Source organism: Vigna unguiculata, chromosome 9, assembly GCF_004118075.2.
Source record: "Vigna unguiculata cultivar IT97K-499-35 chromosome 9, ASM411807v1, whole genome shotgun sequence".
In the NCBI taxonomy this organism is placed as follows: Eukaryota; Viridiplantae; Streptophyta; class Magnoliopsida; order Fabales; family Fabaceae; genus Vigna; species Vigna unguiculata.
Genome location: NC_040287.1, coordinates 42,584,658 through 42,607,669, shown reverse-complemented (window position 1 = coordinate 42,607,669; position 23,012 = coordinate 42,584,658). Strand labels below are relative to the sequence as shown.

Below are 23,012 nucleotides of genomic sequence, written 5' to 3'. Positions count from 1 at the left end.
TGAGTTTAAGACTTTGAAAGTGAATGCCAAAAATACATGGTTTTCTTGCTCTTGGTGAAACACGACAAAATGAGAGTGAATGTTTGAATAAAGAGATAAGAAATTATGAAGTGTGAAGAAGATGCAGTGTAGTGGTGGAGATGGAGTGTTCCTTCACGCTTAAGAACAACAACTTCAATGGTGACATCAGTGAAAGGTCATGAAATTAAATTGAATAAATTTAACTAAATTAGGAACTTATTTAAACAAAACATGTGTAATCATAGTGTGAACAGTGCCACATGTTGTGAACATTATCAGGATGTAATTTATGCCATTACTAATTAAAACAATGTCAACAAAAAATAGGAAATTGAACATAATTTATCAAATCATGGACCAAATTGAATGTGAAAAAACAAGATCAAATTGAACAAACTAGACCAAAACATGAACCAAAATATTATTTAAACCTAATCTTGCATTTTTTTTTAAATTATTGCATGAAAATTTGAATCTTAATGACATTGTATATAATATAATAGTTAATAATGGAAAGAGAAATAGTTTAAATTTTTATTTTCGATATCCGGACTTACTAAGTTAACGTGTACAAAATTATGATAGTTAATTTTAGTGTACAAAAATTGTAAATTCAATTATTCATAAACAAGTGTAATAAAAAATAAAATAATTAAAAACACGCATACAACTTATATTCATATTTTTCCTTTTTAAAAATTTAATTATAAATAAATTATTCACTTATTCTATTGTTATTTTATTCAATTAAACATTTTAAGTGTAAGAACACAATTAATCCAAATCATTAAATATATAAAAATATAATAAAAGCACGTGTAAACACACATATTATATACATATATTTAGCGGCAGATTTCTACATAAAGGTTAGTGGGGCAAACTCTTTCTTTATTTTGTTAAGATTATTATTAGATATTTGGTAAAATATATTTTGTCGTTCCTAATATCATAAATTTTCTCTCATTATTTATTTAGAATATTGATTGATTGATACATAAATAATTTTTAATTAAAATCTAAAATTAAAACTTGTAATTTCTAATTATAAAATTCAATTAAAAAAATCATTTATATCTAATATAATATATTTATATTATCTTCCTCTCTTTAATCGTGTGTTTGTTTAGGATTTGGCTGAATTTAAGGTGAAAGAAATGTGAAGTTGACTTGTTTGAATTAAGAAAAATATGATAAGATCTGAAAAGAAATGAGAGAAAAGTTTATGAGAAGTAGTGAGTGATGTGATATATGTGATAGATAAAAAAGGTTTAATCCTTCATAAGGTCATGTTTTCGTTAAAAAAACTCAATTACTCCTTAGATTTTAAATCATCCCAATTGAGCTTTATTTTTGAATTTTTGTTCCAAGTTGGTCATTTCAATTAGGACACCAGTGACCATGTTAACTCAGCGTAGCATGTTAGTTCATTTTTTTTTTTTACTTTAAAAAAAACAATTGACATGTGTCAAATTAGGATTATGCCACACGTCACCTTGTAATTTTTTTGATTTATTTTTCAATTACAAAAAAACAAAAAAAATGTCATGGGTCAAATTATGGTTTTGTCTTATGTCAATTGTTTATGTGAAAAATTTTGATTTGGTATATTTGTTATTTTGTCTTAATTTATTCTTAATTTCTTTTTAAACTGGAGTAATTGTATCCCTTCCTAATTGAGATCAAATTTAACTTTTATATAAATATTATAATGATATTTTTAATTTTTAACTAAATTAAATTTATTTAAATTTAAATTATGCATTGAACTTTATTTAGAATTTGTTTTAATAATTCTTAGACAACTTTTTAAATTTAAATGTAAAATTTAAAAACAATTACAAAATTCAAATGTAAAATTTAAATGTTTGTAATTGTTATTGACTCAATTTATAAAGTTATCTATAAATAAACTTAATTTGGTTAAAAATATCTATTATAATAAAAATATCATTATAATTTTTATTTAAAAGTTAAACTCAGTTTCAAATTGGGAGGGGTGAAATTACTCCACTTAAAAAAAATTAGGACTAATTTGAGACAAAATACAAATATAGGGATCAAATTGAAATTTTTTACATAAATAATTGATACATGACAATTTTTTTATAAAAAAAAAAGTAAAAAAAATAACATGTGACAAAATCTTAATTTGACATGTGTCAGTTATTTTATTAAGAAAACAAAAGTTAAAAATAAATTAAAATAAAAAAAATCAGAAGTTGATAGTGGCACATAGTTAAGTCAGTGATGCCCTAACAATAATGACAAAATTGGAACAAAATTTTCAAAACAAGACCCAATTGTGACAACTTAAATCTTAGGACTTAACAATACAAAAACTTAACTGGATTCAGGAAATAATCAAACCAAGCAAGACAAACTCTCTGAAGAAGGCAACTAGGAATCACCCTCCTCTAAACATAAATAAACAACCATCAACCCCTCTAAACCATTTAAAATAAAACATTCAATGTTTTAAAGCCAACCTCTACCACCACCAATGCATGTAGGAGGACAGCTGTATTTTTTCAATAAACTATTAAATATTTAAAAGCTAACATCTACCACCACCAATGCATGTAGAAAGACAACCTGTGTTTTCAGGAATCTAGTTAGAAACAAATTAAAATAAACAAAACAAAAAATATTAAATATTTATCATAATTTTCAAACTTAAATCCCTATTATCACAACCAATGCATATAGAAAGACAATCTGTATTTTTAGGAACATGGTCATAAATAAATTAAAATAAACAAAACAATAAATATTAAATATTTATCATAATTTTCAAACTTAAATCTCAATAATTTATACATTTTATATTCATTATATTTACTTCTACCATAATTATCTAATACAATTTATAAATAACAAATTTATAATATTTTAACTTTAATTCTATTAATGGTTAATATAAATTTTTTATATTCAATCAAAATTTAATCTAAATAATATATTAATTAATTTAATCTAATAATATAAATTTTAATTAAATAAAATTGAATAATTTATAATTCAAAACAAAGTACTAATTAATTACATTTTAAATAATTACAATTTTTATAATAAATATCATTTTTCTCTTAAAAAAGTTTAAATTACGATCTAATTAATTATAACCTTAATCTTTTCCCGTAATTATGTAATAAATTTTAAAATGATGTATTTGTAATTATTTTTACCATACAAAATTAGGACTAAATTGAGATAAAATACAAATATATGGATCAAATTGATATTTTTTACATAAACAATTGACACAAGGCAATTTTTTATAATAAAAAAACACACAAACTAACACGTGGCAAAACCCTAATTTGACATGTGTCAGTTGTTATTTAAGAAAAAAAAGTTAAAAATAAATTAAAACAAAAAACAAAAAACCCAGAAGGTGGTAGTGGCACTGGCACATAATTAAGTGAGTTATACCCTAACAATAATGACCAAATTGGAACAAATTTTTTAAAACAAAACCCAATTGGGACAACTTCAATTTTGAGGACTTAACAATAACAAAACTTAATTGGATTCACAAAATAATCAAACAAAGCAAGACAAACTCTCTGAAGATGACAACCAGGAATCACCCTCTTCTAAACATAAATAAACAACATCAACCCATCTCAACCATTTAAAAAAAACATTCAATATTTTAAAGCCAACCTCTACCACCACCAATGCATGTAGAGGACAACTGTTTTTGTTTTTAAATAAACTATTCAATATTTAAAAACTAACCTCTATCACCACCAATGCATGTAGGATATAGGAAGACAACATGTGTTCTCAGGAATCTGTCAGAAATAAATTAAAATAATCAAAACAAGAAATATTAAATATTTATTATAATTTTCAAACTTAAATCTCTATTATCACCCCCAATGCATGTAGGACAGTGTTTTCAGAAATCTGGTCAGAAATAAATTAAAATAAACAAAACAATAAATATTAAATTTTTATCATAATTTTCAAACTTAAATCCCAATAATTTATACATTTTTATATTCATTATATTTACTTTTACCATAATTATCTAATACAATTTATAAATAACAAATTTATAATATTTTAAATTTAATTCTATTAATGATTAATATAAATTTTTATATTCAATCAAAATTTACTCTAAATAATATATTAATTAATTTAATCTAATAATATAAATTTTAATCAATTAAAATTGAATAATTTATAATTCAAAACAAAGCACTAATTAATTACATTTTAAATAATTACAATTTTTTATAAGAAATATCATTTTTCTCTAATAGCGTCCAAAAGTTTAAATTACAATCTAATTAATTATAACCTTTTTATAATAAATATTATTTTAGTTAATGACGAAAAAAACATTTTTTTCCTATAATGGGTTTAAATACAAAATTAAATTTAATCTTTTCCTGTAATTACGTAACAAATTTTAAAAATAATACTTTAAAAAGATATATTTGTAATTTTTTTTACCATAAAAAAATATCATAAGATTTATTAAATAAAACACATGGATTAAAAAAAAATAGTTTTCCACCTTAAAAGTTTAATATATTATACAATACAAAAATAAAAAAAACAATAAAAAATATGAGAATAAAATAGTAATTCTACAAAGATGAAAGAAACTTACTAAATGTAATTTGTACAAAATTTGAGGTTTTGAAAGGTATTAAAACATTGCTAGCTAATATATAACTCGTTGTGTACGTGGTGGACAGGAGAAGACACCTCAGAAGTAGGAGAAGACACCTCGGACTTCGGACCAAGGAGTATGTCTCAAACCAAAAAGTTGAATGTGCCACACACTATAAATGAAGGCCTAAGTATCCACCACCATAAAGGGGATAATAACATTCCATACAAGTACAACGACAGGTGGTTGGAAGTACATATCCTTGTTGGCAAAATTAATAGATTTAGACTAATAAATGTTAATTAGGAGGGTCCTAAAGCAAGTGGACACCACAAACCCCAGGCCCACGAAGTCAGGCCCATTCAGGTAGTATATAAGACAATGCTCACGAGGTAAACCATATTGTTCATTATTACTGCTATCACTGCCTATATCATATATCTAACTTGAGCGTCGGAGTGGCTTTGCAGGCTCCCCGCCCAGTTCACCTCACACATCTGGAGAGGACACTTCAGCAGTGGGCAACACATAAGGTTCCTTGTCCAGATCCTCGCACACACCTAGAGAGGACACTTCGGCAGTGGGCAACATAGAAGGCTCCCCGCCTAAATCATCCCACACACCTAGAGAGGACACTTCGGCAGTGGGCAACATAGAAGGCTCCCCGCCTAAATTATCCCACACAATTGGAGAGGACACTTCGGCAGTGGACAACATAGAAGGCCTCCAGCCAGCGGAACTCTCCACCGGAAGGAGATACTCAGGTCCCTGGAAGGAGATACTCAGGCCCCTGGAAGGAGATACTCAGGCTCTTGGAAGGAGATAGGAGATACTTAGGCTCCTGTACTTAGAAGCTGAAGCAGGTGGACGTGTGCATTTAATAGGTTATTGGTCCCTACATAACTTGTGTTCGCGGGTACTTCGGTATTCGGTAGGAACATTTGGCGCCCACCGTGGGGTCGAGGCAAATTAGTGCACATGGTGTCCACAAGAAACATGACAAGTAACGACCCCGATGTACTAACAACCGAGAACATCCAAGCAATAACAGGGAGCAGTCAGATGGCAGTTATTTTAGCCATACAACAAGAGATAGTTGAATTGCGAGAAGAGAATGTTAGAATTAAACGAAAGCTTGAAAATGCAGAGGGTTAGGGTGATCAACAACATCCAAGCAAGACTCATGTTACTTCCCTGCCTACACATATGGAAACAACAGGAGAAAACGCACACAACACTCATACCCCTAGGGAAGGCACAATAAATATCGTGGCACCACGGCGGGGCGCGCATAAGCACCCCTTTGTGGATGGCATAATCGAAACACCCTTGCCCTGAGGATGGAAGTCCTTGACCATGGACAGATACGATGGAACCACCGACCCATATGAGCATATACATGTGTACTTAACCCAGATCGGACTCTACACATCTGATGATACAATTTTTTGCAAAGTCTTTCCAACATCCCTCAAGGGTGCTTCCTTCAGTTGGTTCACTCGTCTTGCCCCATTCTTCGTAGATTATTTCGACACCTTATCATACCAGTTTGGAGCGCAATTCGCTACGTCAAAAACCACACGATCTCACCTCTCTAGCATTCATCAACATATGGCAAGAGGCAGGGGAATCATTGAGAGCGTTCATGGAGCGCCTCGGCAAGCTAGCCCTCAGCATCAATAACTTGAGCCCAGAGATAGCCCTGCATCAGATGATTAACGCACTAAGAAGCAGACCCTTTGCCGATAGTCTGTGTAAAAGACCAACAACTAGTATGGTTGAGTTAAGGCAAAGAGCGGCAAAATACATGCGAATGGAAGAGTTAAAGGAATCCAATATGCAGCTGCAAAACAAAGCATGTCACGAAGATACAACTCTAAGGTCAAACCAAGGAAGTTCCACCTAGGTGACTTGGTTTGAAGAATGAATAGTGATGCAAGGCAAACAGATGAAAAGTTCTTCGCGAATTGGCAATGCCCTTTCCGGATGCTTGCAGATGTTGGAAAAGGAGCATACAAGTTGGAATATATTTTTGGCGAGCCAGGTCCCAGGACATGGAATGTGACTCATTTAAAGTTTTATTACAGCTAAACTTTGCAACTAGAGGTACTCTTTCCTACTCCGATCTTTTAAAATACTTTGTCATCACTACATTTTTTATCTTAATATCTCCATATATACCCCCTCCCTGCAAAAGTCCCTGTTGATACAACCTATCAACCAAGGTCGGCTCAAGGTCTCTCCTAAGACCCCACATCTCACAAGTCCATGTTGATACAACCTATCAACCAAGGTCGACTCAGGGTCTCTCCTAAGACCCCATATCTCACAAGTCCCTGTTGATACAACCTATCAATCAAGGTCGACTCAGGGTCTCTCCTAAGACCCCATATCTCACAAGTCCCTGTTGATACAACCTATCAACCAAGGTCGACTCAGGGTCTCTCCTAAGACCCCATATCTCACAAGTCCCTGTTGATACAACCTATCAATCAAGGTCGACTCAGGTCTCTCCTAAGACCCCATATCTCACAAGTCCCTGTTGATACAACCTATCAACCAAGGTCGACTCAGGGTCTCTCCTAAGACCCCATATCTCACAAGTCCCTGTTGATACAACCTATCAATCAAGGTCGACTCAGGGTCTCTCCTAAGACCCCATATCTCACGAGTTCTTGTTGATACAACATATGAACCAAGGTCGACTTAGGGTCTCTCCTAAGACCCCATATCTCACAAGTTCTTGTTGATACAACCTATCAACCAAGGTCGACTCAGGGTCTCTCCTAAGACCCCATAACTCACAAGTCCTTGTGGATACAATCAATCAACCCAGGTCGACTCAGGATCTCTCCTAAAACCTTATCTCTCACAAGTACTTGTTGATACAACCTGTCAACCAAGGTGGAATCTTTCAAAACCTTATTTCTTGATTAAGGAAAACTTATCAAGACTATCTGCCTAGAAGGACCCTAGTATAACACCTTTCCCACACAAAGTCAATTACACACACCACAACGTGTACGCGAACAAAAATAATCACTGACAATCTAAGATATTACGGTCCAACCACTATAGTACCAATACCAAAGAAATCAAGCAATATAAGTCGTACAATCAAGCGAAGTAAACAGACTCGCGATAACAAAAAGGATACAAACTCTGCAAACTACAGCCATGAATAACAACCTCACTCTCTCATCAACGCATACTGCAAAAATACTTAGTAGGTGATACAAGCAATCAGCGGAGACGTCTTTGGCAATCCAACGATGTTTAACCAAGATAGGCCGGGTATACTTAACCACCATAAGTTAAACCTAATCCTATACAAACACATTCCAAAAGCTACACACCATTCGGTCAAAAAAGGGCTTACAAAGCCAACGACAACACAAAAAAACATTTGTCAAGCTAACAACCTAGTCTCTTCCCTCAGCCCCATCTACATCAACACCCTCGCGATCTTCCCTACAGGGAGTATCCTCGGCATGTTCAGGACAAGGGGGAATATCCTCAAGTCGAACCAAAGACTTCTAATACACGTCCTTACCAACATCAAAACGTTGATCATTTGCAGGCACGCTAAACAGAAGAGCAGCCTGCCGCAATGCCTTCTTGAAACCCAATTCATGTTCTTTAATCACGCTTTCTTGTAACTCCCACAACTCCTTATCCAGTTCAGCATTAGTAATCTTCAGCTCCTCCACCACACGTTTGGATGCAGCAATCTCTTCGAGGGTCTTTTTCCCCTTTTCCTTGGTCTCCAGACAACGATTCTTCTAAGACTTCTTCTCATTGAGAGCTTGGCTCAGCTGGCTCCGCAAATTGCTCACCTCAGACATTAGGTTTTCTTTCTCGACCTTCAGTGACGATACCTCCGTTTCAAGCTCTTCCACATGGCTTGATTTGTCTAGCTCGTGACCTATATGCCTCCCAATCACTAATGCTCGAGACTGATATTCAGCGAAGGCCTTCATCAAGATAGGCAAGGGAGAGTGGGCAATAATATCATCCTCCTGCTGGGAAATGGTAATACTCATGCCATCATAAATTTGCATCTCAGTCCCCATCAAACGAGTATAAGCAATGACTTTTGATACTCGACTACACTTAGGAGAGGAATGTCGAGACGAGCTCTCACCTTTCTGGGAAGTCTTCTTCCTCTTCTTTTCTGCAGCAGGTGGAGGTCGAGGAGTACCCCACCTACACTATTCCTCCCAGCTGCACCCGAACTAGAGCCCACAAGAGCATCTTCATCCTTCTTGCGAGCATTCACTTTCTCGCGAAGTAGTTGAAAACGACTCTTTCGACGAGCACCCACACCCTCATGCGAAGCCATCAAAGTTGGCAACAACAAACGCAAAGTAAGATAAGTTAACATTATAACATAAAGCAAGAAAAGTTGACACATACCCAACATATCCCCGCGGGGACGAGGAGAATTCAATATAGCCACAATACGCTTAGTAGGAAGCCTTCGAGGAAGGGAATCTAGCAAGTTAAGGATCTCACAATCCTCAGCAGACAACATAGTCTGAAGCCACTTATCATAGTGCAGTGGATTACGTGCCCAATAGAAAGGAAATTTAGGAACATCACCGTCAAAGAAATAAGGTCGACCAGGAGGATTCACCACCACTCTAAAAAAGGTATTTTTATAACTTTTAAAGGATGAAGAATAAGGGGCTAGGAGACCTATCCTAGGTTGCCCAAACAGAGATAACCATCCCACAAGCTCCTTAGGTCGGGTACTATAATAATGCAAAAATACCGGAGGAGAGGGCTTCAAGCCTAAGGCTCTACAAACTAACTTAAAGGCTTCCAAAGCGGCCCAAGCATTAGGCTGAAGTTGGGAAGGCGCCACGTTTAAGATGCGTAACACCCCGACAGTAAACTCATCGAAAGGTAGTCGAACATGCAGGCTTGTCAGTAACACGGAATACATAAAAAAGAATTCATCAGAATACCCCCCTCGCCCATCACAAGCATTATCCGCACGACTAACTTGATCCAAAGACACTGCCTCATCCGGACTATCCTCATCCAAAATCGCGTATGCAGCGGCAAACTTGCGAATGGATGAGGACGATTGATACTTTGAAAAGTATTCACGCACACCCTTATCAACCCACTCGTATCCCGAATGGGATGGAGAACCTACCACTCCTTCCTCATCAGAAGAGGTTGTGCTACTACTAGTGGAGGGAAAGGCCAAAGATGCCCCAACACGATCCGAGTGGATCTTGGTAGCTGACCTATCAGACAAAGAAGACGAAGACATACCTGCCTAAAATCACGATATCAACGACTCAACTTCAAATACGACCACAAGGGGTCCCAGAAGGTCAAAGCTATTTATAGGAGAGGAAGAGTCAGAGCCAATCTCACCCCATCCATCAGATTAAGAAGATCCAATGGCTACACAGTGGCAACGGTCACACTTCCCTATGCAAGGTCACATTAAAGGGCCCAAGCCCACTTAAACTCCTCAAAGCCCTTCAACTCCCTCGTAGGATACTCGATTGAGAAGAACTATAAAAGGGTGAAACATCCCAAAAGTAGAAGCAGGGGAATTAATCGGCCTATTAATATATACCAAAACAAAGCATATCGAAACCAAAAAGCATCATTAAAAGCACATTTAGAGTGTCGACAATACAGTCTTCGACAATACAGTCTTAACTCTGGGGGACTAGTGTACGTGGTGGACAGGAGAAGACACCTCGGAAGTAGGAGAAGACACCTCGGACCTCGGACCAAGGAGTATGTCTCAAACCAAAAAGTTGAATGTGCCACACACTATAAATGAAGGCCTAAGTATCCACCACCATAAAGGGGATAATAACATTCCATACAAGTACAACGACAGGTGGTTGGAAGTACATATCCTTGTTGGCAAAATTAATAGATTTAGACTAATAAATGTTAATTAGGAGGGTCCTAAAGCAAGTGGACACCACAAACCCTAGGCCCACGAAGTCAGGCCCATTCAGGTAGTATATAAGACAATGCTCACGAGGTAAAACATATTGTTCATTATTACTGCTATCACTGCCTATATCATATATCTAACTTGAGCGTCGAAGTGGCTTTGCAGGCTCCCCGCCCAGTTCACCCCACACATCTGGAGAGGACACTTCAGCAGTGGGCAACACATAAGGCTCCTTGTCCAGATCCTCGGACACACCTAGAGAGGACACTTCGGCAGTGGGCAACATAGAAGGCTCCCCGCCTAAATCATCCCACACACCTAGAGAGGACACTTCGGCAGTGGACAACATAGAAGGCTCCCCGCCTAAATTATCCCACACAATTGGAGAGGACACTTTGGCAGTGGACAACATAGAAGGCCTCCAGCCAGCGGAACTCTCCACCGGAAGGAGATACTCAGGTCCCTGGAAGGAGATACTCAGGCCCCTGGAAGGAGATACTCAGGCTCTTGGAAGGAGATAGGAGATACTTAGGCTCCTGTACTTAGAAGCTAAAGCAGGTGGACGTGTGCATTTAATAGGTTATTGGTCCCTACATAACTTGTGTTCGCGGGTACTTCGATATTCGGTAGGAACACGTTGTGATGCTTAAACTTATATAAATTGAAATCATAAATTCTAAGTTGTTTCGCCGTAATATTAGAAAGTGTCACATATTTCATTTCATCTTTCCCCTCCTACATACACACCTACATACACAGTAAATAAATAATATATATATATATATATATATATATATGAGATTGTGTTTTTTTTAATAAAAAATCTATATTTAAAAATGAAAGACAAACAATTGATTCGTCCAAGAAAAAAAGATCTTTATCTCAAAAATAAAAAAAAAAACATTCATTACACATTAAAACAGAATTTTAATACAAATATCGAAAATTTTAGATAAATATTTCGACCGTGATGGATAATTATATTAACACCCGTATAACTAGAAAAAAGTTGGTGAAAAAGAGACAGGAGAAAAATATTTCCATTAGAATGGAAAATGGAAAACAACATAAAGAAGCATATATACAATGTTAAAAGAAAACATTTATATTTTTACAAAAATGGAAAGGTTCCCATAAAATAAAAGTATAAATATGAATTTATGAAGAAGAAATATATATTTTGTGGCATATAAAAAGCATATTTAGTTTTTTTTTAGGAGTTATTTACGTAGAAGCAAATTTATAAGAGCGGGTAGTTAATAGTTACAATATTTGATGGTTAGTTATTCCAACTGCAACCTCAAAGTTTTTGGACAGTGTAGAGAGGAGTACTAGAAGCATAGGTTTGTTTGTGGTGATGTTAAGTTAAAAAAAAATGTTATTGTAGGAAGAAAGAAAGAGAGTGTGAGGTGAAGAAAAGGTGGGTAGTCACGTGAGGTGCACGCGTGGAGGAGAATATAGATATTTTGTTTTATGTATTTATAATTGAATTATTAAAATTATAATAAGAAATAAAAAAATTTTGTTTTTGTTAAAAAAGGGGAGAATAGAGAGAAGGTGTTGGACGTGTTTGTTTGTGTGTGTTGTTTGGGGAGAGCGAGAAAAGAGGAGGAAACAATGGGCGAGGTATCTGAAACGATGACGAAGAAGAAGAAGAAGGGACGACCCTCTCTTTTGGATCTTCAAAAGCGATCTCTCAAGAAGGAACAGCAACAGAACCACCACCACAACCACCGACAAAACAACCCCAATTCCACAAATTCACACTCAAAAAACACCAACGTTGCTGCTACCCACGACGACGACGACGACGAGAGAAAGGAGAAGAAGCACAAGCTACTAGTCGGGCTCAATTCACATCTCCAACACCCGACATTATTCCCCAATTCACAGCCAGTCAATTCCGATCCCAAGAGGCGCAAGATTGACCCGCTACACAACCACCAAACGGTGCGTTTCGCCATTCATCTCACCCATTATTACAATCTATCTCTTCCGCGCATCCGATTTGTGGGGTCTTCGTGTTAGAACGCCGATTTTCTCTATTTATTTTATAATCTTTTGGGAATTCGCGCGTAATATTGTTTCCTTTTTTTGTTTTGTTTTTATTTTAATTCGCGGTGAACTCGCGGAACTCGGAACCGGTGGATGTGTTTGTTGGTTTGACCGTTTAGGTTTTCAGTTTTCGTGTAATTTAATTTAAATTATTTGGGGGAAAATTTATGTGGGGTACTGGCACTGGTGGGTGCTTCTTCTTTCTTTTGGCCCTAGTTTTAATCTTTCATTATTGGCTGTACGCCAGATCGAGCCTTCGTTTATGCACGGATATGCATAAAAGCTTCAATTTGTCTTTTCTCCCAGTATTGTTGGGGCTATTCATTTTTTTAATTTTCTCTTTTATTCCTTGCCCTTCAGCACAAGACTCTATAGCTTAGTAGCTTGCTCGTGAGTTGCGCCTTTTTTTAAAAAAAAAAAATAGTAATTGTTTTTGGGGGGGTTGATTTTCGATTCTCTTTTGGAGGACTATGGATAAAAAGTGGATGGCTGTGTGTGGCAAAATCACACGCACATGTCTTTTTATGGTATTTGATGATGGGGTGATTTTGCTTGCAGGATGGGAAGGTTCCGAAAGCGACTGACAGTAAACATGGTATGTGTAAAATGAAGAGTTTTATGAAATGATTTCTCAACGGAGGTGCAATGGCAGGGGGGCATACTTAGTATATAGTATAGTGGGGGAATATTAATGGCGATTTTTATATTATGTGTTGACAGGTTCGCAGGGGGAGTCCGGTCCCACTACACCTTTGCCAGACAAAAAGCTCTTGCTGTTTATCCTTGACAGGCTTCAAAAGTGTGTCTCTTATAGTCTTATTTGTTTCTTTCTTTCTTTTCTTTTTTCTTTTTCCCCCTTGTTTGTTTTTTTCAAGTTGGGTATTTGATCTTTCTTTACTGCACAACCTTCTTGCAGAAAGGACACACACGGGGTGTTCTCCGAGCCTGTGGATCCTGAAGAGGTGCAATTTTTTATATGATAAAAGAGTACTTGCAATTGATTTCTCACTGTTTGAATGCTCAGCACCTTAACCTTGTTGCTGCAGCTTCCTGATTATCATGACATCATTAAGCACCCGATGGATTTTGGAACTGTGAGAAAGAAATTGGATGAGGGACTGTATACCGACTTGGAAGATTTTGAGGTTGGTGCTACTATTTTCTGTAGCAACTCTCAAAAGCTCTTCTAACTTTCTTACTGGACAGATTCTTATGTGATTTGCTTCTGGGTCAGAAGTCCCAGGGCATTCTATTACGTGATTTTCGTTTTTTTTTTTCTGTAGTGTTTATCTATGAATAACAAAGTCCTTGAAACGAAGAAGCATAACTTTCACACAATGTTGCATGCAGTGCTGATTTCTTGATTCTTGCTAAGTAACTAATGCTACTATATTTTCTGCTTCGAGTGTTTATGAACACCATGACAGGACACCTGAAATTTAACTAGATTAATGCTTCTTAATTATGGTTAATGCATGCTTGACAGTTATGTAGAAGGTTAATGTAACTACTAAGTGTTTTGAAACTAGTGCTGGATGTAAGATTTAAAAAAAGTTTCATGTGGGAAACCAACATATATGACAAACTGATAATTTGTTACATCGTTGGCATGCTCGAGTTTTATTAAGGACGGTTATTCCTGATATGTCATGTGCAGTGCAGTATGTAATTCTTGGTCTGTGATTGCTTGTTATCTATTAAACCCATGCATTCGTATGATCGATGGATTTTTCTTGACAATGCTGCCCTGTTTTAGATTCTCTGATATGTCTGATTTGGGTTAACTTTAAATTTCTGGTGATCGTGGCATATCTTCACTAATTATGCAACTCACTGTTGTGTTAGTTTGGGTGGGCTATTTAGTGGATGGTTTGGGTTCCATGTACTACTTTGATCATTGAGGAGAGTATTTCTTGTTAGTCTGATACAATTTTGAAATACTGTTGCTTCATTCTTGCAGAAAGATGTGTTCTTGATTTGCTCTAATGCAATGCAATATAATTCATCAGATACCATTTACCATCGACAGGTTTGGTGAAGTTTTTAACCAAACTAAATTGTTTCCATCCCTTTTTAGTATTTGTCTAGTGTCTGTTAAAGGTAAATATTTTTACTTTTTCTTAGGCCCGAGCCATGCAAGATATCGCAAGGAAGGACTTTGAGAATCTTAGACAAGATAGTGATGATAGTGAACCGCAGCCCAAAGTTGTGCAGAGAGGAAGGCCACCAGGCAAGCCCTCAAGAAAGTCACTGGGTATGCCTCCTGCTGAGCGCGTTGGTCCTGAATCTTCTTCTGATGCAACTCTTGCTTCTGGCGGGGACATTGCTAGTGGCTCCAACGGTTATAATCTTAGGAAAGGACCAAGCAAATTTCAGCCTACAGATTCATCTACTAGGGCCTACAACAACACTTTTAACAGTGGAGGGTATAGTGGCTGGCCTGAATGGGAGAATGAATTTCCAGGTCACTGCCTATATCTACACTTTCCCATTGTTCCATAACTTCTCTATTAATAGTAGGGACAAACAAATGCACCCATCATTTAATTGGAGTTATTCAATTAATTATGTCTTTGTTTGCAGCTTCTGTTGTAAAAGCTGTGTTAAGATATGGAAAGAAGCAGTTTGCAGTTGATGAGACCAGGCGCGATTCTTACAAAATACCAGTGACTTCAGGAAATGAAGGACCGCTGTTGACCACAGTTGAAGATGAAGTCAAACAGCTTCTTGCTGTACGGACTTCTGTGTTTTTTTTTTTTGATTTTTACTCTTTTCTCGCTTTTGAATCATGATACTTACATGCTCAGTCAAATTCAAAAAGGCTTTTTATTTGGCCACAAAATTGACGTCCGCCTCTTTTTGTATAAATCAGGTAGGTATACACATGAAGCATAGTTATGCAAGAAGTCTAGCCCATTTTGCTGCAGACCTTGGTCCTGTTGTTTGGAAGATTGCTGCAAGTAAAATCAGCAGTGTTTTGCCTACAGGACATGAATTTGGTCCTGGATGGGTAAGTGAAGAAGACGGGTCACAGAAACAACACTTCCCAGTTTGTGATGAGGGTAGAACTTCAGACCCTCCCGTAGTAGAGGATTGTAAAAGTAGATTTTCTTCTCCATCTGGATCACTTCTTCCCCTTGCAAATAGACCCTGCTTGCAAAGTGTTGACATGGTTATAAATAATTATCAAAAAGAATTGAATCCGGCAATCAACATTGCTGGTGGATCTGAGTCCATAACTCCTGTGAAGATTCAGCAGGAATCCATGCCGCACTCTGATGATATTGGCTCACATGATTGGTTAGGTTATAATTTTTCACCACAAATGAAGATGGTAAAACTTGCTGACCTAACTGGGTCTCCGAGTGCTGGGGTTGCTCCTCCAATGGATCCCATAAGCAACCGCATTGCGCAGACAAATACTAATCCTTCTCTTATGGGACAGTATGGGAGCAAATCAAGTCAACTAGAATCTGGTAATTTATTGGCCCGAGAATCTGTGTTTGAGCCACGAAGTTGGTCTCAAGGAATTGCTGGAAAATCATCTTGGCAGGGTTTGGAAGTTCCCACTAAACAGAAGTCTTTTGCACTTTCTAATGACTTGAATGGAAGGATTGGAACTACAAATTCACCCAGTAGTTCCAATGTGGAGGCTGGTTCTCAGTTGCAGCCTAATTTGGCATTACAGCTCTGATGATATATTTTTTCTTTTTTTGGGATTGAATTCACTCATTGCTTACTAACATGATATTGTCATGTTGTTGTAGGAAAGAAAAGACCCTATTTAATGGACCTTTCTTTTTAAGATCAGAAGCATTCAGAAATAGTCCTTTCTTCTGATTTTTTTTTTTGTTTTTTGACTTTATAACACAGGTTGGCATCTCCATTAAGTATACAGTTGAATTGATATCGACCAAGTCTTTATGACTTCAAAGTCAAATGTTTAATTATCCTTCTCATTTACTATATACTGTTTTGGATAACAATCTTCGTATTGCATTTTCTCTGTGTCAACTAATAATTTGACAATTATTATATAATTAATGTAAGCCAGTCTCAGCCAAAGTGGCGGTTTTTTCTGCAGCTTTGTTAATACTGTAATTCTCTACGTTACAATTGACAATTGATAAATTCTCTATCCATCTTATATACATAGGTGTGTACAGGATGTTAGTTTTTTCTTTATCTTGTTATATATTGTATCGGTAAATATACCAAATTAAACTATCTCAATACCTATTTATTACTTAAACATACAAAATTTAAAACTGAAATTCAATTCATTTATTGATAAGATGTTTTAGTTCAGATGTATTATTTGTAACATTTTCTTGAAGATGTTTCTAAGTTGTTTCCTTAGAATTTAAAAAATTGCATGTTAAAAGATTATATTAAGTTTTGTAGAAAGGAAGGTTATATAAAGTAGAAAGTAATAATTTCTCTGTAACCGTTAAGGTAAAAAAAAAACTGTTAAATGCTCGTAAAAGTAATTATTGTTGTGACTTTACATAATTAGTGTATATGCTATTCTCACTAAAAAGAACTATTAAGTATTTACAATGCTCCAAACAGAATTATGAGTTACAGGTTTTCAAAGTTTAAAGTAAAAAATATAAGTGACTTTATTTGATCAAATATTCAAAAAATAAAATTTAACTAATTAAGTACTTAACTCATTTTTTTCTTCTTCTTTTCATTCTTAAAACTGACAAAAATATATGTGCTTGCTGTGTTATCTTTATCATATTATTTTCAATCAAGTTCAGTTTTTTTTTAATTAAATCCAATTGCACACTACATTATGTAAAAGTAAATTGTTTTTTTTTTTCTTTTCTGTAGTTCTCTATTCTTTCTATCAATATCCTTATTTTAGTGAGTGTATTTGTCAATTTAAAATAAAATCAGTAATTTAAAGTTCATCCAATCTATCTATCATAGTCAAATCTCACCGAAAATTTCCATTAATATATTAAATTATGATAATTACTTGCTAAATCATCTTTTGCGACAATACTAACCGGTGAGCATTTAAAAGAATTTTCGTAGAACTTCCTCTTGAATTGGATATTAAATATTAAAAGAAAATGTATTGCAATTTCAAAGACTAATACTTGAGGAAAAATAATTTACTGTATCCATATAAACTTTGTAATTTGTTTCTAAAAAAAAGAGGCTGAAACAAAATAAGAATACATTTCAATTTTTTATCGACCCAAAAAATATATTACATACGAACCCATTTATAGAAACAATAACGTGTGAATTTCATAACATGGATTAAGATCCTTAATTTCAACGTATTCATAGTTTCTCTTGACCCAAGACAAGTATTACAAAAGAAAACCAACCACAGAATAAACGCAAACAGGACAAGAGGAATAAAGATAATACTTTTGAAGCCTCTGCACGTCTCTTACCAGTTTCAGCCCTTAGCACTGTTTCTGAACAGTCCTAGCATCTCTCAGTTACCTATTGTTCTTCATCTTCATTTCAATTTCTAGAATTTAATTGTTGATGTTCAATAAATTTAATGTGTTAAAATTTATGTTAGTACGTAATTTGGAACAATATTTCCACATTCCTAATATCACTCAATAAATTTGCATTTAATAAGAAATAGACTTGACGTGTAATTCAACATTATGAATTTGTTTGTAGGGGTAAATTTTTAAGATATTTTGTTATATATATATATATATATATATATATATATATATATATATATATATATATATATATAACTAAATATTAATGATGATTATAACGGTTGATATCAAATAATAAATATAATAAATAAAATTTTTGTTATGTTCTTGATATTATATATTCTATAATACCAATTCACTATGTATGATTATCACACATTGAAATTGTTCATTTAATTATGCCTTTATTTGCAGTCTCTATAAAAAAATGCATGTAATATGGATAAAAGCAGACACATTCTTGTAAAAATATTCTATTGTCTTCATGTTGTTGAAATTTATTGCTTAACATATTTTAAGAATTTTTATGTTGAGATCAAATGCTGTGTATTTCTCTGCAGTAATACACAGGGAAGTAATGAGTGGAGTTTATTTTTGTTTTGCACGCATCTTTTTCTAAAATATTCTTATTTGTGTAGAGATAAATACTAAATATGGATATTTCTCTGGGTAAAAAATTGAACAATGATGTTAGACATGTGTGATGAGTTTTAGTTGAAAGCTTGAAACTTAAGCTCAAGTTATGAAACAAAATTATGTCAATATTTTATTTATTATTTAAACCTACAAAAGTTAAAATTTAGATTCAATTTATCTGTTGTTATGTAATTTAAGTTTACTTTGTTGATGTTCATATTTTATTTTTCTCCATGATTCATTTCTAGAATTTAATGTGTTAAAAGATGATATAAAATAAAGAGTTTAGGAGTTATATTGAACTGGGATTTTAGGAATAGTAATGCTGCCTAAAAAAGTCAAGCAAATTTTAAAATTTGTAAAAGGTTATCGTAAGAATACTATAACTTATTGTCAATATTTTTATACTTAATTAAGTATTTAGAATATGCATTTTAATGAATTTATATATGGTAAGTATTTAAAAGATTTCCTGAATTTTAAAAAAAATCAAAATTAAAAGACACAACACAAAGGAAATAAAAAAAGAGAGTGTAAAGTCAGTACTATTTCCAATCTTTTAATAAGTAACTATTTGGGTCATGTCCTTCTGTACTAACTCTTTAAATAAGATATATTGGCATTTTTTTTCATCATCTTAGGTTTGGAAAATAAGTTTAAATTTATGATATTCATTTTCTAGAGATGTTGAAGATAAATAATTGTCTATTAATTTAATTGAAAAGAAAAAAAATATATTAATATAATATTTTCACAAAGAACATTACTAAGTACCCTCGACAAGAATGGATTATTTGTGATAAGGGAAAAAAATTCCAACAAATAATAAAAGAAAAGATTATGTAAACATTTTGAGACACATTGAAGATACACTTTGTTCTCATGTTGTTGTCATTCAATGTAACTTAACATAAAATCAAACACAGAGTACATCCTGTCAAATTTTGCTGTCAAAATTATATTTTTTTTATCAGAATTTTTATTTTACTGAGAGTGTTTCCAATTTAAATTGAAACCATTTGTTATCTAAAACATATAACAGACAATTAAAAAGAAAAAAAAAACATATGTTTGATAAGTTTGGTTTAAAACCTCAACAACTAAGGTAAATTGGAGTATGCTAGCTATACTAATATTTTGATTTTGTAGATTTGTGAATTTCTGATTTATACGTTTGATTTGTGTTTCACATCAAAAAATAAGAAAGAAAAGGAAACAAAATTAACCCACAGACGAAAACGAGAGGGAGAGAAAGCATGTCAAAATTGAAGAAAGTGAAAGAAAATGACATCAACGCAAAAATGGAACAATGACGGTTCCTCCAAAAATTCCATTCCTCGTGTAAAAAAAAAACGAGGAATAGAAAAACAAAAATGGAACGACAATGCCACACGAAATACCTCAAACCTTCTAGTTTTTTTTTTTCTACATGGAGTGAGTGATGAATGTGACATGTGTAGAAACAAAAGGAGGTGATGATGTTTCTGAATAAATAAATTTATCACTGTACCATAAAAGCTATGGTGTGTGTGTCTGTGTCGAAACAGGAATCATCGTAAGTTTTGCCATGCCATTGTGTAGCCGTTGGGCGTGAGCAACCGAAACCATTTTCGGGTCAAGAATTTCAACCTCAGGTCCCTAACCTCGCAGAATCTGTGTGTCCAATCATTGGGTTCAATGGGTTTGAATCCCAACCCAGGAGTTCTATCCTTCGAGGTTGGGTTCAACTCTTGTTTCCAATCGACGACATAAGCAGAAACCCTCCTTCGGAACTTGTTCTTGAACTCATCCCAAGCTTGGTACTTGTAGTGATTCACCAAACCCTGTTCCAAGCTAACCGGCTTCGACACGAACCCTTCCTTTTCGTTCACCTCAAAATGGTGTATCACGTTCCGCAAACTGGGGTCCACCGCATCCACCAACACCATCGATTTGTGCCTCTGCTCCGTCCTCATACGACACGTGTACCCCTGCGTCACACCTTCCTCCGGGTGTCTTCCTCGACCAGAAGGTCCAAATTCCAAACACTTCATCGACACTTGTCCCACCTTGTTCTTTCTTCCTTCTTCTAATGTCTGGTTCTGTGGCAGCAACGATTTTAACGAAGGGTTGCTTTCATGTACCCAAGAGGGAGAAAACACGAACTCGTCAACATCCACGTACATGATCCATTTACACAGTCCCTTTGATTTGGAGTACACAACACTGTGGGAAAACCCGGCTTCTTGAGTCTTCGGCCAGATCCAAAACACAGTGCTGATGTTGTACCCTTCTTGTCGGAGCTCCCTGATCAAACTATACAAATCATCGTCGCTTCCGTTGTCGTATAAGAGGAAATTATCCACACCAACTTTCGAATGATACATAACCCATTCTCGTAAAAATTTCGCCACGTTATAGACCATGGTGCATGCACATAGCTCATATTTGGGTTGTGCCTCCACCGGGTGTCCTTGTACAGCGGCGACGGCGTTTCGCTTGGGGTTAGACCTAGGACTGTAATAAGCTACCGAAGGGACAACGATGTTTTCCGCAACGATCTCAAGGGAGATTCCGATTCTGTTGGGTAACCCATAGTAAGAATCTAACACCGGCTCAAAGTCTGGGTGGGGGCAACGAAACACTTCCTGGACGGAGCTCGTGACGGCGCTGTGAACTCCGTTTCCAAAGTCAAACACGCAGCGGAGTTCCTCCGGAGACCTGTCGTATCCGTTGCGATGGTTGACCCCTTTGGCGAACACCACAATATCATTTTCCGTGGAGAAAGACTCGAACACGAGAAAGTTCCACTTGATGAGTTGAGGCATGGGTTTCGGCAACTCCGTCTCCGATGTACCCGTCACAAGGGTGGGCTGGGAGAACAAGCGGTGCCGCCGGACGGATTCCGGCAGGTCGCACTTGAAGGTGGAGCGGTTGGTGAACGGTAAGACGCCGGAGAATCTGGCCAAAGACCTTGCCTTGTTGGGGAAGAGGCAATAGTATTGATTGGAGGGGGAGAAAGGCGTGTTTATGACGACGATGACGAGAATCTCCCAATCGGGGATGAGAACGGAGACGGTGGATAAGGAGTCCTTGACGGAGGAAACACGACGTGTTTGGCGGGTGAGTTCGTTATTGTTGTTACTGTTACTCTCGACGACATTCTTGTTGTTGTTGGTGGTGGTAGTGGTTGTGGTGGTGGTGGTGTGAAGAAGGAATGCGTTGATGGCTTTTGTTTTTGGGATGTCGGAGTAAGGTTGCCAAGTGGAAATGGCATTGCGAGAGAGGTAAAGTGAGAAGGAAGCGAAGGTGATAATGGAGAGTATGGAGACAATGAAGGTGGTGCGGGGTCTCCGTCGCATGGTTTCCCCAAAGAAAGATAACAACGACGACGACGACAAATTGTTGGGGAAACTAGGGTTGTTAATATTGTGGTCGAAATGGGAGGGTCGCAAATGTTGCGGTGGAAAAAGGAAGAATAATTTGAGGTTGGAGAACGGTATTGGAAAAGAGAAAGTTTTTTCATTTTCTTTATTAAGAATCATGTTATTCTATGAGGTGAAAAGCTTCGAGTGTTTGTTATAAATAGTTGAGGTCCCTTTTTGTATATATATATATAGAGAAACTATATATACATGTGCGTCTGAAACTCAAAAGTAGTCGAGGGGATGAAAGAAAGAAGGAGCAGTGTAAGAAGATGATGGGAAAGTGGTAGAGGGTGTGCATGGAGAAAAAAGGTAGAAGAAAGACAGAGAGAAAGAAAAAGACAGAGATGTTAGGGTGGAAAAGGTTTCTGTGTTGTGTTGTTGGGGACGATGCAGTTGTAGGCATGGCATGTGGAGGTCAAAATGGCCAACCACAAGGGTAATAGTAAACTCAAACCTTGTTCTTCACGACGTTGCGAACTTCTTGCGCACAGAATGCGCGACAATACTCTTCTCTCTCATTTTGACCTTTTTCAAATATTGAAAGATGTTGACCATCATTGATCTTAAAAATACATTAAAATATCATCAAATCACTTCTGTGAAGGAAATGCCTTAACATAATGCACACCTAATATCAACAAATTAATTATCATCTAATTATTTTTGTAGCTTATTAATTTAATTTAATTTAATTAAACATGAACTATATATAATTAAGGATCCATTGCAGGAAATATATCCAAGTCATAAGTTCAAGACTTGACTCTTATAAAATTGATATATTAGAGAAGTCATAAAATAGAGAACACTAAAGTTAAGACCGTGAATTTTAAATAGTA

At 35.4% G+C, this 23,012-nt stretch overlaps 2 protein-coding genes across 2 annotated transcripts; one reads left to right on the top strand and one right to left on the bottom strand.

The window, feature by feature from the left end:
* Positions 1-12,138: 12,138 nt before the first annotated feature.
* On the top strand, positions 12,139-16,612 carry LOC114164185. Its single transcript, XM_028048751.1, has 9 exons — positions 12,139-12,539; positions 13,203-13,239; positions 13,365-13,443; positions 13,561-13,606; positions 13,691-13,789; positions 14,605-14,673; positions 14,769-15,108; positions 15,228-15,376; positions 15,517-16,612. The coding sequence occupies exons 1-9, from the start codon at positions 12,207-12,209 to the stop codon at positions 16,336-16,338; spliced, it is 1,974 nt and encodes a 657-aa protein (XP_027904552.1). The 5' UTR covers positions 12,139-12,206; the 3' UTR covers positions 16,339-16,612.
* Positions 16,613-20,145: 3,533 nt separating this feature from the next.
* LOC114163038 (glycosyltransferase family 92 protein At1g27200) lies at positions 20,146-22,155 on the bottom strand. Its single transcript, XM_028047084.1, has one exon. It carries the CDS (start codon positions 22,105-22,107, stop codon positions 20,317-20,319), a length of 1,791 nt encoding a protein of 596 aa, XP_027902885.1. The 5' UTR covers positions 22,108-22,155; the 3' UTR covers positions 20,146-20,316.
* Positions 22,156-23,012: the final 857 nt, after the last annotated feature.

Excerpts from the sequence above, each read along its gene's own strand:
- LOC114164185 (XM_028048751.1), top strand. The coding sequence starts at position 12,207 with ATGGGCGAGGTATCTGAAACGATGACGAAGAAGAAGAAGAAGGGACGA. Across the intron at positions 12,540-13,202 it reads CGCTACACAACCACCAAACG|GATGGGAAGGTTCCGAAAGC; the intron begins GTGCGTTTCGCC and ends TTTTGCTTGCAG. Across the intron at positions 15,109-15,227 it reads ATGGGAGAATGAATTTCCAG|CTTCTGTTGTAAAAGCTGTG; the intron begins GTCACTGCCTAT and ends CTTTGTTTGCAG.
- LOC114163038 (XM_028047084.1), bottom strand. The coding sequence starts at position 22,107 with ATGCGACGGAGACCCCGCACCACCTTCATTGTCTCCATACTCTCCATT.